Source organism: Schistocerca americana, chromosome 8 (assembly GCF_021461395.2).
Source record: "Schistocerca americana isolate TAMUIC-IGC-003095 chromosome 8, iqSchAmer2.1, whole genome shotgun sequence".
NCBI lineage: Eukaryota > Metazoa > Arthropoda > Insecta > Orthoptera > Acrididae > Schistocerca > Schistocerca americana.
In genome coordinates, this window is record NC_060126.1 from 404,794,279 (window position 1) to 404,811,620 (window position 17,342).

At 44.5% G+C, this 17,342-nt stretch overlaps 1 protein-coding gene across 3 annotated transcripts in view; it reads right to left on the minus strand.

Annotated features, from left to right (window-relative positions):
• LOC124545286 (serine protease filzig-like) overlaps window positions 1–14,105 on the minus strand; it is a 362,293-nt gene extending 348,188 nt beyond the window's left edge. For all 3 annotated transcript variants that reach the window (XM_047124172.1, XM_047124170.1, XM_047124171.1), the window contains exon 1: window positions 14,001–14,105. In XM_047124172.1, the coding sequence (XP_046980128.1) occupies window positions 14,001–14,018 (18 nt within the window). In that variant the 5' untranslated portion in view covers window positions 14,019–14,105. The remainder of the gene's footprint in view (window positions 1–14,000) is intronic.
• Window positions 14,106–17,342: the final 3,237 nt, after the last annotated feature.

The window sequence follows — 17,342 nt, forward strand, 5'->3', positions numbered from 1 at the left end:
GCCGTGCAGGTGAGCGCCACAATCAGGACTGCATACGACCGAGGCACACAGGGCCAACACCCGGCATCATGGTGTGGGGAGCGATCTCCTACACTGGCCGTACACCACTGGTGATCGTCGAGGGGACACTGAATAGTGCACGGTACATCCAAACCGTCATCGAACCCATCGTTCTACCATTCCTAGACCGGCAAGGGAACTTGCTGTTCCAACAGGGCAATGCATGTCCGCATGTATCCCGTGCCACCCAACGTGCTCTAGAAGGTGTAAGTCAACTACCCTGGCCAGCAAGATCTCCGGATCTGTCCCCCATTGAGCATGTTTGGGACTGGATGAAGCGTCGTCTCACGCGGTCTGCACGTCCAGCACGAACGCTGGTCCAGCTGAGGAGCCAGGTGGAAATGGCATGGCAAGCCGTTCCACAGGACTACATCCAGCATCTCTACGATCGTCTCCATGGGAGAATAGCAGCCTGCATTGCTGCGAAAGGTGGATATATACTGTACTAGTGCCGACATTGTGCATGCTCTGTTGCCTGTGTCTATGTGCCTGTGGTTCTGTCAGTGTGATCATGTGATGTATCTGACCTCAGGAATGTGTCAATAAAGTTTCCCCTTCCTGGGACAATGAATTCACGGTGTTCTTATTTCAATTTCCAGGAGTGTATTTGCTCTAAAGGTGTATATTCCGGGACACACACACATATATATCCGTATTCACTTTTATTCATAACTTTGCATTTATTAAAATATTTTAAAACATTTTCCTTCTCGGCTGTATGGTCCGGTAACTTGTTTTTCTCCGAACAACACATCATACTATTCATTCTTAACGTTTCTGTTTTTGTACTCATCTTTCCTAGCAGCCCACAATGCCAGCAATGGCTTATACACGCTACGGTCGCATGTTCGAATCCTGCCTCGGGCATGGATGTGTGTGATGTTCTTAGGTTAGTTAGGTTTAAGTAGTTCTAGGTTCTAGGGGACTGATAACCTTAGATGTTAAGTCCCATAGTGCTCAGAGCCAATGACGTATACATTTTGATCATTCTAATAACAACGCTCTTTTGTCTTGTTTTGAACACTTTTCCAGCGGAACAACAACAACAACAACAACAACAACAAAACACATGAAAATATCCAACGACTGCAGCAACAACTGGTAAGGATGTTGTCTATGCTGTCCACACGCGGCACAATATTTCGGGCAGCACAATATATTTGAAAATTTTTTGATGTGCTCAGTATTATTGGGCAGCTTCTCAAGCTCATCCCTACATGTTCAATATTACTGAGACCCGAAAATATTGCGCAACGATATTGACCGTCTACGGGGCACTTCATGAAAGTATTTACACACGAGAAGGAATGCTGCGCTCATTATGTAGCTCTCGTCGCTGAGGGGCAGTAGTAACGACGAGAAAGACGGGAAGAGGGGAAGCGAATGAGGGGGAAGGAGGAAAAGGGAGGGGGGAGGCAGTTAGAGGGACGAGGAGTGTTTAGCGTCGTCCTCGTCAGGTTGTTGGCTTGATTTTTTTAGTTACTTATGTACAACTCCACTGCTGTCTCTTCCGTTTCTAGAACGCTAAGCGAATACCAAGAATATGTATGTACTCACCTACCATTCTGGATATTTGTGACTTTGAATTTAGGAATCTAGAGTGCGCATCTAGCAAACGTGGAAAGTTCCAGCATCACGTTATTGTGATGTAATGTTTCCCGGTAAGCTGTTTCTAGAGTTTGAACTTGGTCGAGCGGCGCAACATCAGAAGATGAGATTCACTTTAAGCACCGTGCGACTTGGCATTTGCCGCGGGGGATGCTGGGAGTTAATGTAATGGATTTTGCCTATTACACTCTCCCAGAAAGCGTGAATAGTTATCCACATAGCGCATGCAGCTAATAATCTATTCCTTTTGGGTAAGCGGTGTGGTGACCAGCAAGTCGAAACAGGTTGAAACACCCTTTGTCCAGCAGTACCACAACTGTCTCCACTTCTGAATATGCACATTAAAAGATCTTAATAGACTATTCAAGAGATTGCCACTCTCACGTACAAGTGAGCATATTCCCATGGATAGCGTCTGTACTACGCCATCGAGTGGAAGGATGTAGTGCTAAACATATGTTTTGTGTAACCTTTAGCCAACACCATCGTATAACTAGTACAATTCTCTTCTCTTTCTTGTTTCAGTAACATAATATAATGATATTCATCACCAGTTTTATAACTTGTTCTTATGATCTCTTATCAGCTGTTATGTGCTCTGTATGTTATTTAATCATTAAATGTACCACTTATCACATAAGCACTGATTTGCATAGCATGTTCACCTAAAACAGTAACTGAAAAGTTTAGAGCGCAGACTGGTAACGGCTCGCGGTTTTTCCGATACGCGGCTTAAGACAACGTTCTTAGTTACTACTTGCTTTTCAGTATGTGGCATCAATTTCAGAAGGTGCCAAAAAACTAGGGAGAAAGGAAGTACCCTATCTACTACTGTATCAGATTTCATCTTTCTGTAAGACAACTTGTTAAAAGTTACGCCGACCCAGCAAGAAAATTGAAGCAGAGATTTTTTTCTGGTTCATAAAAAAAGACATTTAGCTGTTGCAAACTGAACAGGAAACATGGTGGTAGGAAGACATTTAAGTTTCCACCACCGCAAATAAAAAGTAGTGTTATCTTTCTGAAGGCCTACCATTTTAATTTCAGAAAACAGGGAAGTATCGACGACACGATCTAAATGAGCTTTAATACTAAGCTTATGTTACCACAATTTTTCAGAGAACGACAGATCATATCTTTTTTGACATCGCAGTTATTACAGTCCAAAGCCTCCAGTCAGCTTAGCGGGAAAGGGAGTAGAAGCATTTCTTCAGAAATTCAATGCCGTTAAGTGGGTCTGTTCTGAAACGTGTGGTTAATTTACTAACCAGGCTTCAGATAAGTTTAGTTTATAACTAAAAGCGATGAATGTGTTTTCAAAGAATGGGTTCTTTTCCCGGGAAAATTGTAGCCGCATTACAATAACGCCATCAGCGGATCAACTTTCTTGTTACCATTTCACGCTTTGAAACATGTCTTGTATGATTATGTGGTGCTACTGTGGTATGTTCATTAAAATTATGAGGTTGCTCCGACTGCAGCACACAACTGTATACACCGGTGTAACAAAAATGTATGGACAGACGTTCGGGACAATTTGTTATAGGGACAAGCCCCGTAAATACCACATTTCCTTGTTAGAATTCAACCAGGCCTTCGTAGTACATTAATCACAGGGAAGAAACAGGAGCGGAACGCACCAGAGTACCACATGGAGCTCTTTCTTTCATACAGGGTTCAAAAAGCATTCTGTAAGGATTGATACAGGCATCAAAACACTGCCACAAACTTCGGTACAGTATGTCCAATGGACTTAACAACCACGTAAACAAAATTTAATTTTGACTAAATTTAGATGTTCTAAGCATCTTTTCTTATCAATGAGCAATAAATCTGAGTTTTTGCCAACATTTTGGATATAGCAATCTCACTTGTGCAAAGTAACACCATTTGAGAACATATTGTCGTCGATGGTATAATGGGCAATGACCAGGAAGAAAGACAGTTAGAATTAGTCTTGTCAAAGACGTTAGAGATGGAAGACCTAAGTACTAAATGCTAGGAATATCGTCAGTTGGCCCAGTCAATACTAGGTGCCATTATCTTCTATGATTACAGTCACACTACTGATTTTCGACGTGGTTACGTTATGAATCACTTCGTGTCCAAGTTTCTTGGAAGAGGTGCCACATTCACGTCTGGGGATGAAATTGCGTGAGTAATTTATGAGACATTTTCTCGTGTAGAATATGCGATCTTGATAAAATATCTTAAAATTGACCAGAAAAGAATCTTGGCCACAAAAAAAAAAAAAAGATTCAAATGGGTCTGAGCACTATGGGACTTAACTTCTAAGGTCATCAGTCCCCTAGAACTTAGAACTACTTAAACCTAACTATCCTAAGGACATCACACACACCCATGCCCGAGGCAGGATTCGAAACTGCGACCGTATCGGTCCCGCGGTTCCAGACTGTAGCGCCTAGAACCGCTCGGCCATACCTGCCGGCGCCACAACAAAATATTTATTTTTAGCCGAGGCAGTTTTTTATTCGCTTCTGAGTATGTATAACTTCGAAATCGGTCATGTAAGTTAAATTATATCAATTGATTACTGAAAGGACTGTCCTTGTAACTCTCCCAGTAACTGATTGTCGTTTCGAGAAAAAAAATGACTGTCGCTTGGAACTGTCTGATTATCTTCTGTTTTAAAACAGGTGACTCTAGACAGGCCGTTAAATGTATAGTATTGAGCCTTGAGGTACGATCTTTAGCCCTGAGCCGGCCGCTGGTGGCCGAGCGGTTCTGGCGCTACAGTCTGGAACCGCGCGACCGCTACGGTCGCAGGTTCGAATCTTGCCTCGGGCATTGATGTGTGTGTTGTCCTTAGGTTAGTTAGGTTTAAGTAGTTCTAAGTTCTAGGGGACTTATGACCTCAGCAGTTGAGTCCCATAGTGCTCAGAGCCATTTGAACCCTTTAGCCCTGAGGAGAAGGAGGAGGAGATTAACGTCCCGCCGACAAAGAGGTCATTAGAGACAGAGCGCAAGCTCGTAGTGGGGAAGGAAAGTGGCCATGCCCTTTCGAAGGAACCATCCCGGCGTTTACCTTAAGCGATGTAGGAAAATCATGGAAAACTTAAATTAGGATGACTGGAATCGGGTTTAAACCGTCCAGCGCGCTAATCACTGCTCTATCCCACTTGTTCTTTGGCTCCGAAACACGATGTGGTCGACACACTGCCCTAAGGGCAGTAAGGGGTGTTACGGCGTCAAGTCAGCGCCGGCACGCCAGTCGGGAACGACGGGGAAGAGAAGGCTGTGAGGAGAAGTCAACCAATCACATGCTGACCAACCTCCCTTCCAGGACAACAACGCGACAGCAGCGGCCCCTGGGTGAAGAACACATACGTGCCGCGCCCGACTTCGGTAGCAGCGTCAACCTTAGCCACTTCCTTAGGAATCTCTATGTTGCACAGACTTCTGTTTGCCTATTCTGAAGAAGACTAATTATTTTCTAAGTCGCCCCTTGCTTGTGACACATCCGTCAAAGTATTGTATTGTTTCGTTGTAATAAAATTCATTAGTACGAGTTGTTTGATTGTTTGTCTAGCGAACCGAATAGGCAGGATTCCTAGACACAACAACATTGGCGACAAGTTGAACGCATACCATAGCGACAACCTGTTAACGTTCAAACACCGAGCCGTCAGCTGCCACAGATTCTGTTCTGTCATGGGCTTTTGTGTTTTGCTGCCTCCTTAATTCTACTTTGTCTTTTCTTTGCAGAGGTGTGTTTACATGTTTTAACAGTGTCTCTCATAGTGTTTCTTCTATTCAGAGTTTTCAGGTGGGCGTTGCAGAAACTTTCTTTGTTTGTGTGCTTTTTTTCTTGCTTGCATTGTCTGTTTATTGCATTTGCCTATTCCAAAATGAGCAACCCACCTCCCCCACCCCCTGCTCAGGCGCCTCAGCTGCAAGCGATAGAGGCAATGCAAATTATACAAATGTTTCAGTTTCAGACGCAGCAGACCGCAACCCTTCTCAGTGCGGTACAGCAGTTACTCGCAAACCAACGCTGCACTACATGCAGCAACTGTAGCTCCGAGTGCCATACCGCCTTTTCGCCACTTTAACAAAAAAGAACAGGAATGGCTCGAGTGGTTGCAACAGTGTGAAGCTCACACCAAAATATCAGGTACTGTGAAACTACGGGGTGTTCAAAAAGTCTCTCCGCAGTGCCGTATGATTGTTAGCCGCGCGTGCCGTATGCCGCAGTGAATACACCGAAATGAAACTCAATGAAATACAAGTTATTAATTTATTGAATATTCATTTTTACTTACAAATTTTCACATTAAATGTGGAAAGTATCCCCCCTGTTGTTGAATACACAATTCAATTCGTCTAACCATGTTTCCAAACACAAGCTGTAACATTTCTTCTGTAACACAAGCAGCGAAAGTGGATAGTGCAGTTTTCAATTCAGCGATGGATTTTGGACCGCTCTTATAGACAGTTGATTTCCCTGCACCCCAGAAGAAAAAGTCAGGTGGTGTTAGGTCAGGCGATCGTGGAGGCCAAAGTCCCAGTGAAATTATGCGATCACGAAAAACATCAGCAAGCAGTGACATTGAAACGCGAGCTGCATGCGCGGTTGCACCATCTTTTTGAAAATAACATTTCAGTATTTCACTTAACACAAGTTCTCCTATAAATGGGTACAGAATATCACTACAGTATCGTTGTGCGTTTATTGTTTCGTTGAAAAATATGGGACCCACAATCAGACGTCTAGAAAATGCAATCCAAACTCCTATTTTCACAGAATGAAGTGGTTCCTCATGAATACAGAATGGATTTGCAGTACTCCACATACTAGAATTTTGTGAGTTCATAAATGAAACCACGCTTCATCAGTGAAAAATGTTTCATTAAGAATATCCCTTTCATTTTGTCGAACGAAATGTTTGAACCGATGACAATAATGCAGTCTCTTGCCGTGATCAGTGTTTTTCAGTTCTTGCACGATTCTCACTTTGTATGGGAAAAGCTCTAATTTTTTCCTTACAGCTGTGTGGGCCTTTCCGACACTAACATCGATTTCCTGGGCGAGTTTTCTTACTGACTCGTTCGGACTCATGGACATTTTATCGGAAATATCGAGTAGTTCATCCTCAGAGAAAACGCTAGGACGACCACTTCTCGGTGCATCTGTCACTGAATCTGTACTTCGAAATTTGTTAATCAGATCTCGCACAGTACCGCGATGTGGGAGTGTTGACTCCGGAAAACTGAATTAAATGTTTGACGAACTGAAACTGTGTATACCTCGAGCTTTGAACACTTGTTCGACTAAAAACACACGTTCTTCAATGGTTAGCATTTTAACAGTGACAAAAACGAAACAAACAAAGGAACTAAACTTAAACGTTCACATCAGCACGTAATGACACACACCAACGATATTACTGTCGCTGGCTGAAAGTTGGGAGGGTCCACTTGAAGGGAGTTAACCTAGGCAGGCGAACAATCATACGGCACGCGCGGCTTACAATAATACGGCACTGCGGAGAGTCTTTTTGAACACCCCGTACATTACTTTTTGTCAACGGTAGGAAGTGGAGTTTTTTGCGTAAATCGAGAAATTGTTCCCTAACGCCACTCTGAGTGAAGTTTCCTATGGTCAGGTTGTAGGTGCTCTAACTACCTATTATGACCAACAAGTGAATGTGGTTGCGGCTAGGAAACAATTATTTCGTTGCAAGAAAAGGTCAGAACAAACTTATCGTGAGTGGGTAAAAGATTTACAGGGTATGACGAGGAAATGTAAATTCAGATTTCCTTGTGGTGCTTTGTATTCACATGTTACCTTGCGTGGTGCGATCGTGTACAATGTAACTGATGTCAAACTTTTGTACAGATTTGGAAACAGTCAGATCCATCAATTCATCACTAAGTGCAAATTCTAGATCAGTATGATTCGGGTGCCATAGCGGCTAATTTGAGCAGCCACCAATTTGTTGGGTTGAGTCGTCCGTTGCTCACGGCCAGCCCAGTAGGTAACAATAGCATGAGTGCGCCAAGGCACGTAAACAGTTCTCTAAACAGGTGGCTACGTCAGTGAATAGAATTAAGTCATGCCCTCGGTGCTATTCACGGCACAAACGCCAAGATTGCCCATCCATACAAATAGAGTGTTACGCTTGTGGCAAGAAAGGTCAAGCACAATCCGTATGTTTGCAACGGGACAAACATAAGAATCGTGCCCACTCACAAAAATCTCGTCACAAGGCCCATGTAATCAATGCAGCGTATTCGAAGCCAGCTGCAGGCACTAGCAAAACTCGCCAGCAGACAGTTTCTTCAGTGCTACACCAGTCCAACAAACTTTTTGTTTTTTTTTTGCATGTTAGTGGAAAACGTGTGAAATTTCATTTGAACACGGGTGCCTCTGTTACATTGCTGAATCGTAACACATACGAACCGCTACGCTCCCCACACCTGTCTAAAACTAGCACGCGCCAGACTGCTTATAATAGACAAGATATTCCTGTTCTGGGAAAACTTACTTTGTCTGCCGTGTATCGCCCGCATGCACGACTTATGACTTTCACTGTGCTGCACTCACGTGATTGTGAGAACGTATTTGATCTTGATTCGTTTGATTTGTTTGACTTTCAAATTCAGGACAATGTATTGTCACTGACGGCATTCAATGCCAACGACAGTGTAGCTCGCTTATTGGAAGAATTCCCCGAACTCTTTTCTGAAGATTTAGGCAAGACTAACAATTTTGTAGCACGTGTTACTATGAAAGACAATATTCAGCAGAAATTTTGCCGGGTCAAAACTGTTCCCATTGCGTTACGCGACAAAGTGGCTTCTGAACTTAAATAATTGGAAGATAGAGGAGCTATTGCGCCAATACAAGCTAGTCAATGGGCAAATCCACTGGTTTTGCTCCTCAAACCTTCAGGTCACATTGGTTTCTGTGTTGACTTTAAGTCTATAGCTGACTCGTAGACTGAGATTGATACTTATCCGTTGTCACGCCCAGAGGATCTCACCGACAGATTACGCGCTAGTCGCTACTTTTCAAAAATTGATTTGAGCGATGCATATCTTCAAATACCACTAGATGAAGAATCTCAAACCGTGTGTTCTGTACAATCATTTTGGCTTGTTTAAATATCTCCGTCTGCTCTTTGGCAGTGCTTGCGCACCCGCCTTTTCAACGGTATTTGGAACAGCTGACCGCTCAAGTACCAAACTGTTCAAACTATCTGGACGATATTGTCGTAGCAGTTTGTACACCTGAAGAACACGTTGCAAATTTGCATGTTCGTTTTGTGTGTTATCTGGTGCAGCACTCAAGTGTAGACTGGACCAAGTGTGATTTTTTTAAACCTGAGTTGCAGTATCTTGGTCATGTCATAAACAGTCAAGGTGTACATCCCTTTCAGTCACATTTGTTAGCCATACGTGACCTGCCATTTCCTCGTAATGTCACAGAATCGCGATCAGTCTTAGGGAAAATGAACTATTATATTCAGTTCATAGCGAATTTTGAACAAACCGCAGCTCCATTGCGTCGCAAGAACGACCCCTTTGTTTGGACAGATGAGCGCTATGAAGCTTCGCAAAAACTTCGACGCATTGCTCAGTGATCGATACTTGGTTCACTTTAATCCTGACAAACCAGTTGTGTTGTAAGTTGACGCTTCCTCTTACGGAGTCGATGCAGTGCTTTCGCACAGATTTGGCAATAAAGACAGGCCTATTGCTTTCGCTTCAAAAGTATCGTCCAAAAGTCAGTGTAACTATTCAGCTATGAAATTTGTTATTAACAATCAGAACGAATTCAATAGTACTAGCAGTGTACATGGCTACTGTGGTGTCATCGCCAGACACCACACTTGCTTGGTGGTAGCCTTTAAATCGGCCGCGGTCCGTTAGTATACGTCGAACCCGCGTGTCGCCACTATCAGTGATTGCAGACCGAGCGCCGCCACACGGCAGGTCTAGTCTAGAGAGACTCCCTAGCACTCGCCCCAGTTGGACAGCCGACTTTGCTAGCGATGGTTCACTGCCTACATACGCTCCCATTTGCAGAGACGATAGTTTATGATAGCCTTCAGCTACGTAATTTGCTACGACCTAGCAAGGCGCCATATTCAGTAATTAAAATGAATTCTGAACAGACAATATTGTGAATCATGTACCGTCAAGAGCGACGTTCATCATTAGTGGATTAAAGTTAAGTATCAAACTAATTACGTCCGCTTTCTGAATTCTAATTCCTTGTCATGTTCCAGACCACACGTCAGTATAGTTCTTCCCTACTCGCGCCAGCCTGCGTGAGCTAAAACGCGTGCATTTTGGCCTCCGCTGCCAACACAACAGCTACAACACTAGGAGAAAGTATGATCTTCACTACTCGAGGTTAAATCTAACTTTGGCTCAGAAGGGGGTAAATTATGCTGCCACAAAACTCGTTGGTCACTTACCTAATAGCATCAAAAGTCTGACAGATAGCCATATAGCATTTAAAAGGAAATTAAAAGAATTTCTTAATGGAAACTCCTTCTACTCATTAGAGGAATATTTGGATATAGTAAGTGGGTAATTTCCAAAACTCACACAAAAATATTAAAAATATTATGTGTAATGTAATATTTTGTGTAATGTAATACCTTGTATAGACACCTTTTATTAACCTGACACGTTCTACATCATTACGAAGTGTGGTATTCATCATCTATGGAACATGTACTAATCTAATCTAATCTCATCTCTAATCAAAAACAGGAAGTGGCGTTGGCTATTGTGTATGGTGTCACCAAATTCCACCACTATTTATATGGCAGAAAATTCTACTTGGTAACGAATCACAAGCCATTGCACTCCTTGTTTCATGCGATGAAGCTTGTTCCTGTACGAACTGCCCGAAAATTGCAAAGATGAGCTTCTGTCTCAATACCAGTACGAGATTGTGTATCTTCCGACAGCTCAACATGGTAACGCGGACGCACTTTCACGTCTTGCTATTGGCCCTCATACAGACTTCGAAGCTTCTGCTGCGTCTTGTTGTCACATCGATGCTCAGGATTCTGAATTGCTTGAATCTTTTCCTCTGATCTATAGGAAAATTGCACAGGCCACGGGAGCTGATTCAGATTTGAACATTTTGATAAAATACATTCGCACATGTTGGCCTCGCTCATTGCATAGCATAAGGAACTCCAGTGCGCCGATACTTTGCACGTCGGCAAAGCCTCGCTGTACAGCAAGGTTGTGATTCTTGCTCAAAATGACAGTGGACAGTCACGTGTATTGACCCCCATAGCTATTCAAAAAGAAGTGTTGCAGTTACTTCACCAAGGACACTGGGGGATTGTTCGTACGAAACAGACTCTGTACTTGACAGGGTATGGACACCCAAATAGAACAGATGCCGTCACAATGTCACGCATCTGCGGAAAATCAGTCTGCTCCGCCAGAAAAATTCTCTGCTTGGTCTCAGTAACAATCACCATGATAATGTGTGGACATGCTTTGCGGGTCCTTTTTGTAATATTCGTTGCCCATTATGGGGCAGGACTTATTACATTCGACGCCATATTGGGCGACCTGCGCGCCGGATGCGGATGAAATGATGATGAAGACAATACAACACCCAGTCCCTGAGCGGAGAAAATTCCCGACACAGCCGGGAATCGAACCCGGGCCCCTAGGACGGCAATCCGTCACGCTGACCACTTAGCTATCGGGGCAGACTACAAAACTCATTAATACGAGTTGTTTGATTGTTTGTCTAGGGAACCGAGTAGGTAGGATTCCTAGACACTTCTAGGGGTATCCACTCCCACAGTATTTTTAAACAAATAATGAATCATGTATATGTCAGATGTGGTTGAAATTTCTCTTGATATTCCTGATTTAAGATTTTAAGTTGAACCTTTTTACTCTGAAGCCTCTGCTGTAGGGGTGCTAGGGGTATGACAGTCTCAGTAAATTTTTCCAAACAGCAAATGATATGTGTAGCTGCCGTCCGGGGTGGCCGAGCGGTTGTAGGCGCTACAATCTGGAACCGCGCGACCGCTACGGTCGCAGGTTCGAATCCTGCCTCGGGCATGGACGTGTGTGATGTCCTTAGGTCAGTTAGGTTTAAGTAGTTCTAAGTTCTAGGGGACTGATGACCTCAGAAGTTGTCCCATAGTGCTCAGAGCCATTTTTTGATATGTGTAGCTAATTTTGGCAGAAATTCCTTCAGGCGTTCCAGAGATAAGTTGGTATGTCACTGTCTTTGCAGTCTCCTCCCACCCCTTACTCTAGGAGTGGAACGTCACACGTGACCGTCACCAACAAGTCTAGACCCCGAAAACTGTGGAATCGATACTAGTATCGTTCTATATCTAATTATTTTACGTATGAAGTTTTCTCACACCCAACCCACCTCTACAGGTTATGCTATGTTACCCCCACAATATTGTTATACAAATAATGAGTGATTTGTACACAAAATGTAACTGAGTTTGCTCCAGCAGTTCCTCTTAAGCTTCTTCGCCACGCTGTTTCCATACCCACGCCTTATGGTGGTACGATGTGAGCACAACTCAGCAAGGTTTCAACGTAATCTGATGAATTTAATAGGAACGCATAGAAGTCGAAGAAACAATTATTCATATTAATTAATTAGATATGAGCGAAATGTTCCATGGGTTGGAATGGGGGTTGAGGATCGGCGGTGCGGGGTGGGAGTGTATTTCGTCCCGCCTTTCACTCACGAACAGTAAACGCTGCATAATGGTTATGCAACGGCGGCATTTGATGTCCAACGGTTACATCATCTTCAGCAAAAGCTATATCACAAAAAACGTAACAGGGGACATGAGCAATTAGAATGAAATAAAATTTTTGTACTATATCTTTCACTTTTTCCTGAATGTGGAACTACGTCTCAGGATCCGTGTAAAACTACCGGTTCTTCCTCGTCGATTGCTGCGTTGGCTGGTTCACTGCACAGAGGATTATAATACGGCGGCTCTGAGACTATCATTCGTAACTAACAAGGGAACCTCCCCATCGCACCCCCCTCAGATTTAGTTATAAGTTGGCACAGTGGATAGGCCTTGAAAAACTGAACACAGATCAATCGAGAAAACAGGAAGAAGATGTGTGGAGCTATGAAAAGAATAAGCAAAACATACAAACTGAGTAGTCTATGCGCATCATAGACAATATGAAGGATACTATGCGTGCAGGAGCGCCGTGGTCCCGTGGTTAGCGTGAGCAGCTACGGAACGAGAGGTCCTTGGTTCAAGTCTTCTTGCGGGTGATAATTTTAATTTTTTTATTTTCAGACAATTATTATCTGTCCGTCCGTCCGATGCGAGGTAACTGCGCCGTAGTATGGTGACGCTACACCTAAACAAACATCGAAACACACGACGGTCTACACACGCAAAAATTTGAAAACGTTAAAAACATATGTTTTGACAGAGCGCAGGGAAAACTGTGCGACTATGAAACTGTTGCATTCATTTTTTGCAGTTTATGTGACAAACTCTTACGTCTTCATCACTTTTTTTAGGAGTGATTATCACATCCACAAGAAAACCTAAATCGGGCAAGGTAGAAGAATCTTTTTACCCATTCGCCAAGTGTACAAGTTAGGTGGGTCGACAACATATTCCTGTCATGTGACGCACATGCCGTCACCAGTGTCGTATAGAATATATCAGACGTGTTTTCCTGTGGAGGAATCGGTTGACCTATGACCTTGCGATCAAATGTTTTCGGTTCCCATTGTAGATGCACGTCCTTTCGTCTACGGTTTTGCGGTGCGGTCGCAAAACACAGACACTAAATTTATTATAGTGAACAGAGACGTCAATGAACGAACGGACAGATCATAACTTTGCGAAAATAAAGAAAGTAAACTTTTCACTCGAGGGAAGAGTTGAACCAAGGACCTCTCGTTCCATAGCTGCTCACGCTAACCACGGGACCACGGCGCTCCTGAACTCGGACTCTCCTTCATGTTGCCTGTGTTGCGCGTGGACTACTCAGTTTGTATATTTTGCTTATTTTTTTCATAGTTCCACACAACTTCTTCCTGTTTTCTCGACTGATCTGTGTTCAGTTTTTCAAGGCCTATACACTGTGCCAACTTAAAACTAAATCTGAGTGGGGTGCGATGGGGAGGTTCCCTTGTAAGCACTGGGGTGATCGCGCTAGACAACCTGTTGATCACTGCCAAAACATCGCACTCTCGGTCTGACGTATCCCATCGACACTATGCAGAGCCCGCGGCCGTGCTGCTGGTGCGCTTCTTTTCCCCTGCTGAGTGGAGGCTGGCAGACGGGAAGCGACGGGCGACGCGCACGTACCTGTGTGTGTCCCGCCATGGTAGGCCCGTGTGGACAGCCGCGGTTCCTGCACAACACTGCAAGCGCGACTGCGGCGCGGTTGCCCCCTCCTGGCGGCCGCGGCGAGAACTAGCCTGGACGCCGTGCTTCCTCAACCTGAACCCGTCCCGGTGGCCGTCCTTCAGAGCGCGGCCGCTACTTTGCGCTGCTGCGAGGTTCTGGGAAAACCGGAGAGCTGAGGGCCGCTACTGGCGATCTCAAACATGTTGGGCACCACAGAAGGCGTTCTACGTCTACATTTATACCCCACAAGCCACCCAACGGTGTGCGGCGGAGGGCACTTTACGTGCCACTGTCATTACCTCCCTTTCCTGTTCCAGTCGCGTATGGTTCGCGGGAAGAACGACTGCCGGAAAGCCTCCGTGCGCGCTCGAATCTCTCTAATTTTGCATTCGTGATCTCCTTGGGAGGTATAAATAGGGGGAAGCAATACAGGGTGCAACATAAAGGTACGGCCAAACTTTCAGGAAACATTCCTCACACACAAATAAAGAAAAGATGTTATGTGGACATGTGTCCGGAAACGCTTAATTTCCATGTTAGAGCTCATTTTAGTTTCGTCAGTATGTACTGTACTTCCTCGATTCACCACCAGTTGGCCCAATTGAAGGAAGGTAATGTTGACTTCGGTGCTTGTGTTGACATGCGACTCATTGCTCTACAGTACTAGCATCAAGCACATCAGTACGTAGCATCAACAGGTTAGCGTTCATCACGAACGTGGTTTTGCAGTCAGTGCAATGTTTACAAATGCGGAGTTGGCAGATGCCCATTTGATGTAAGGATTAGCACGGGGCAATAGCCGTGGCGCGGTACGTTTGTATCGGGACAGATTTCCAGAACGAAGGTGTCCCGACAGGAAGACGTTCGAAGCAATTGAACGGCGTCTTAGGGAGCACGGAACATTAAAGCCTATGACTCGCGACTGGGAAAGACCTAGAACGACGAGGACACCTGCAATGGACGAGGCAATTCTTCGTGCGGTTGACGATAACCCTAATGTCAGCGTCAGAGAAGTTGCTGGTGTACAAGGTAACGTTGACCACGTCACTGTACGGAGAATGCTACGGGAGAACCAGTTGTTTCCGTACCATGTGCAGCGTGTGCAGGCACTATCAGCAGCTGATTGGCCTCCACGGGTACACTTCTGCGAATGGTTCATCCAACAATGTGTCAATCCTCATTTCAGTGCAAATGTTCTCTTTACGGATGAGGCTTCATTCCAACGTGATCAAATTGTAAATTTTGACAATCAACATGTGTGGGCTGACGAGAATCCGCACGCAATTGTGCAATCACGTCATCAACACAGATTTTCTGTGAACGTTTGGACAGGCATTGTTGGTGATGTCTTGATTGGGCCCCATGTTCTTCCACCTACGCTCAATGGAGCACGTTATCATGATTTCATACGGGATACTCTATCCGTGCTGCTAGAACATGTGCCTTTACAAGTACGACACAACATGTGGTTCATGCACGATGGGGCTCCTGCACATTTCAGTCGAAGTGTTCGTACGCTTCTCAGCAACAGATTCGGTTACCGATAGACTGGTAGAGGCGGACCAATTCCATGGCCTCCACGCTCTCATGATCTCAACCCTCTTGACTTTCATTTATGGGGGCATTTGAAAGCTCTTGTCTGCGCAACCCCGGTACCAAATGTAGAGACTCTTCGTGCTCGTGCCGGCCGAAGTGGCCGTGCGGTTAAAGGCGGTGCAGTCTGGAACCGCAAGACCGCTACGGTCGCACGTTCGAATCCTGCATTTCCTGTAACAAAGTGTTTGAAGTCACGCTGGTACGTTCTGTTGCTTTGTGTTTCCATTCCATGATTAATGTGATTTGAAGAGAAGTAATAAAATGAGCTCTAACATGGAAAGTAAGCGTTTCCGGACACATGTCCACATAACATATTTTCTTTCTTTGTGTGTGAGGAATGTTTCCTGAAAGTTTGGCCGTACCTTTTTGTAACACCCTGTATATTCAATACCTCATCCAGAAACTCACCCTCTCGAAACCTGGACAGCAAGCTACACCGCGATGCAGAGCGCCTCTCTTGCAGAGTCTGCTACTTGAGTTTGCTAAACATCTCCGTAACACAATCACGCTTACCAAATAACCCTGTGATGAAACGCACCGCTCTTATTTGGATCTTCTCTATCTCCTCCGTCAACCCGACCTGGTACAGATCCCACACTGATGAGCAATACTCAAGTATAGGTCGAACGAGTGTTTTGTAAGCCACATCCTTTGTTGATGGGCTACATTTTCTAAGGACTCTCCTAATGAATCTCAACCTGGGACGCGCATTACCAACAATTAATTTTATATGATCATTTCACTTCAAATCGTTCCGCACGCATACTCCCAGATATTTTACAGAAGTAACTGCTGCCAGTGTTTGTTCCGCTATCATATAATCATACAATAAAGGATCCTTCTTTCTATGTATTCGCAATACATTACATTTGTCTATGTTAAGGGTCAGTTGCCACTCCCTGCACCAACTGCCTATCCGTTGCATATCTTCCTGCATTTCACTGCAATTTTCTAATGCTGTATCTTCTCTGTATACTACAGCATCATCCGCGAAAAGCCGCACGGAACTTCCGACACTGTCTACTAAGTCATTTATATATATTCTGAAAAGCAAAGGTCCCATAACACTCGCCTGTGCCACGCCAGAGGTTACTTTAACGTCTGTAGACGTCTCTCCATAGAGAAAAACATGCTGTGTTCTATTTGCTAAGAACTCTTCAATCCAGCCACACAGCTGGTCTGATATTCCGTAGGCTCTTACTTTGTTTATCAAGCGACAATGCGGAACTGTATCGAACGCCTTTCGGAAGTCAAGGAAAATGGGATCTACCTGGGAGCCTGTATCTAGTATTTTCTGGGTCTCATGAACAAATAAAGCGAGTTGGGTCTCACACGATCGCTGTTTCCGGAATCAATGTTGATTCCTACAGAGTAGATTCTGGGTTTCCAGAAACGACATGATGTTGTTGTTGTTGTGGTCTTTAGTTCAAATGGTTGAAATGGCTCTGAGCACTATGGGACTTAACATCTGTGGTCATCAGTCCCCTAGAACTTAGAACTACTTAAACCTAACTAACCTAAGGACATCACACACATCCATGCCCGAGGCAGGATTCGAACCTGCGACCGTAGCGGTCACGCGGTTCCAGGCTGAAGTGCCTAGAACCGCACGGCCACACCGCCCGGCCTGGTCTTGAGTCCTGAGACTGGTTTGATGTAGCTCTCCATACTACTCTAAACGACATGATACGCGAGCAGAAAACA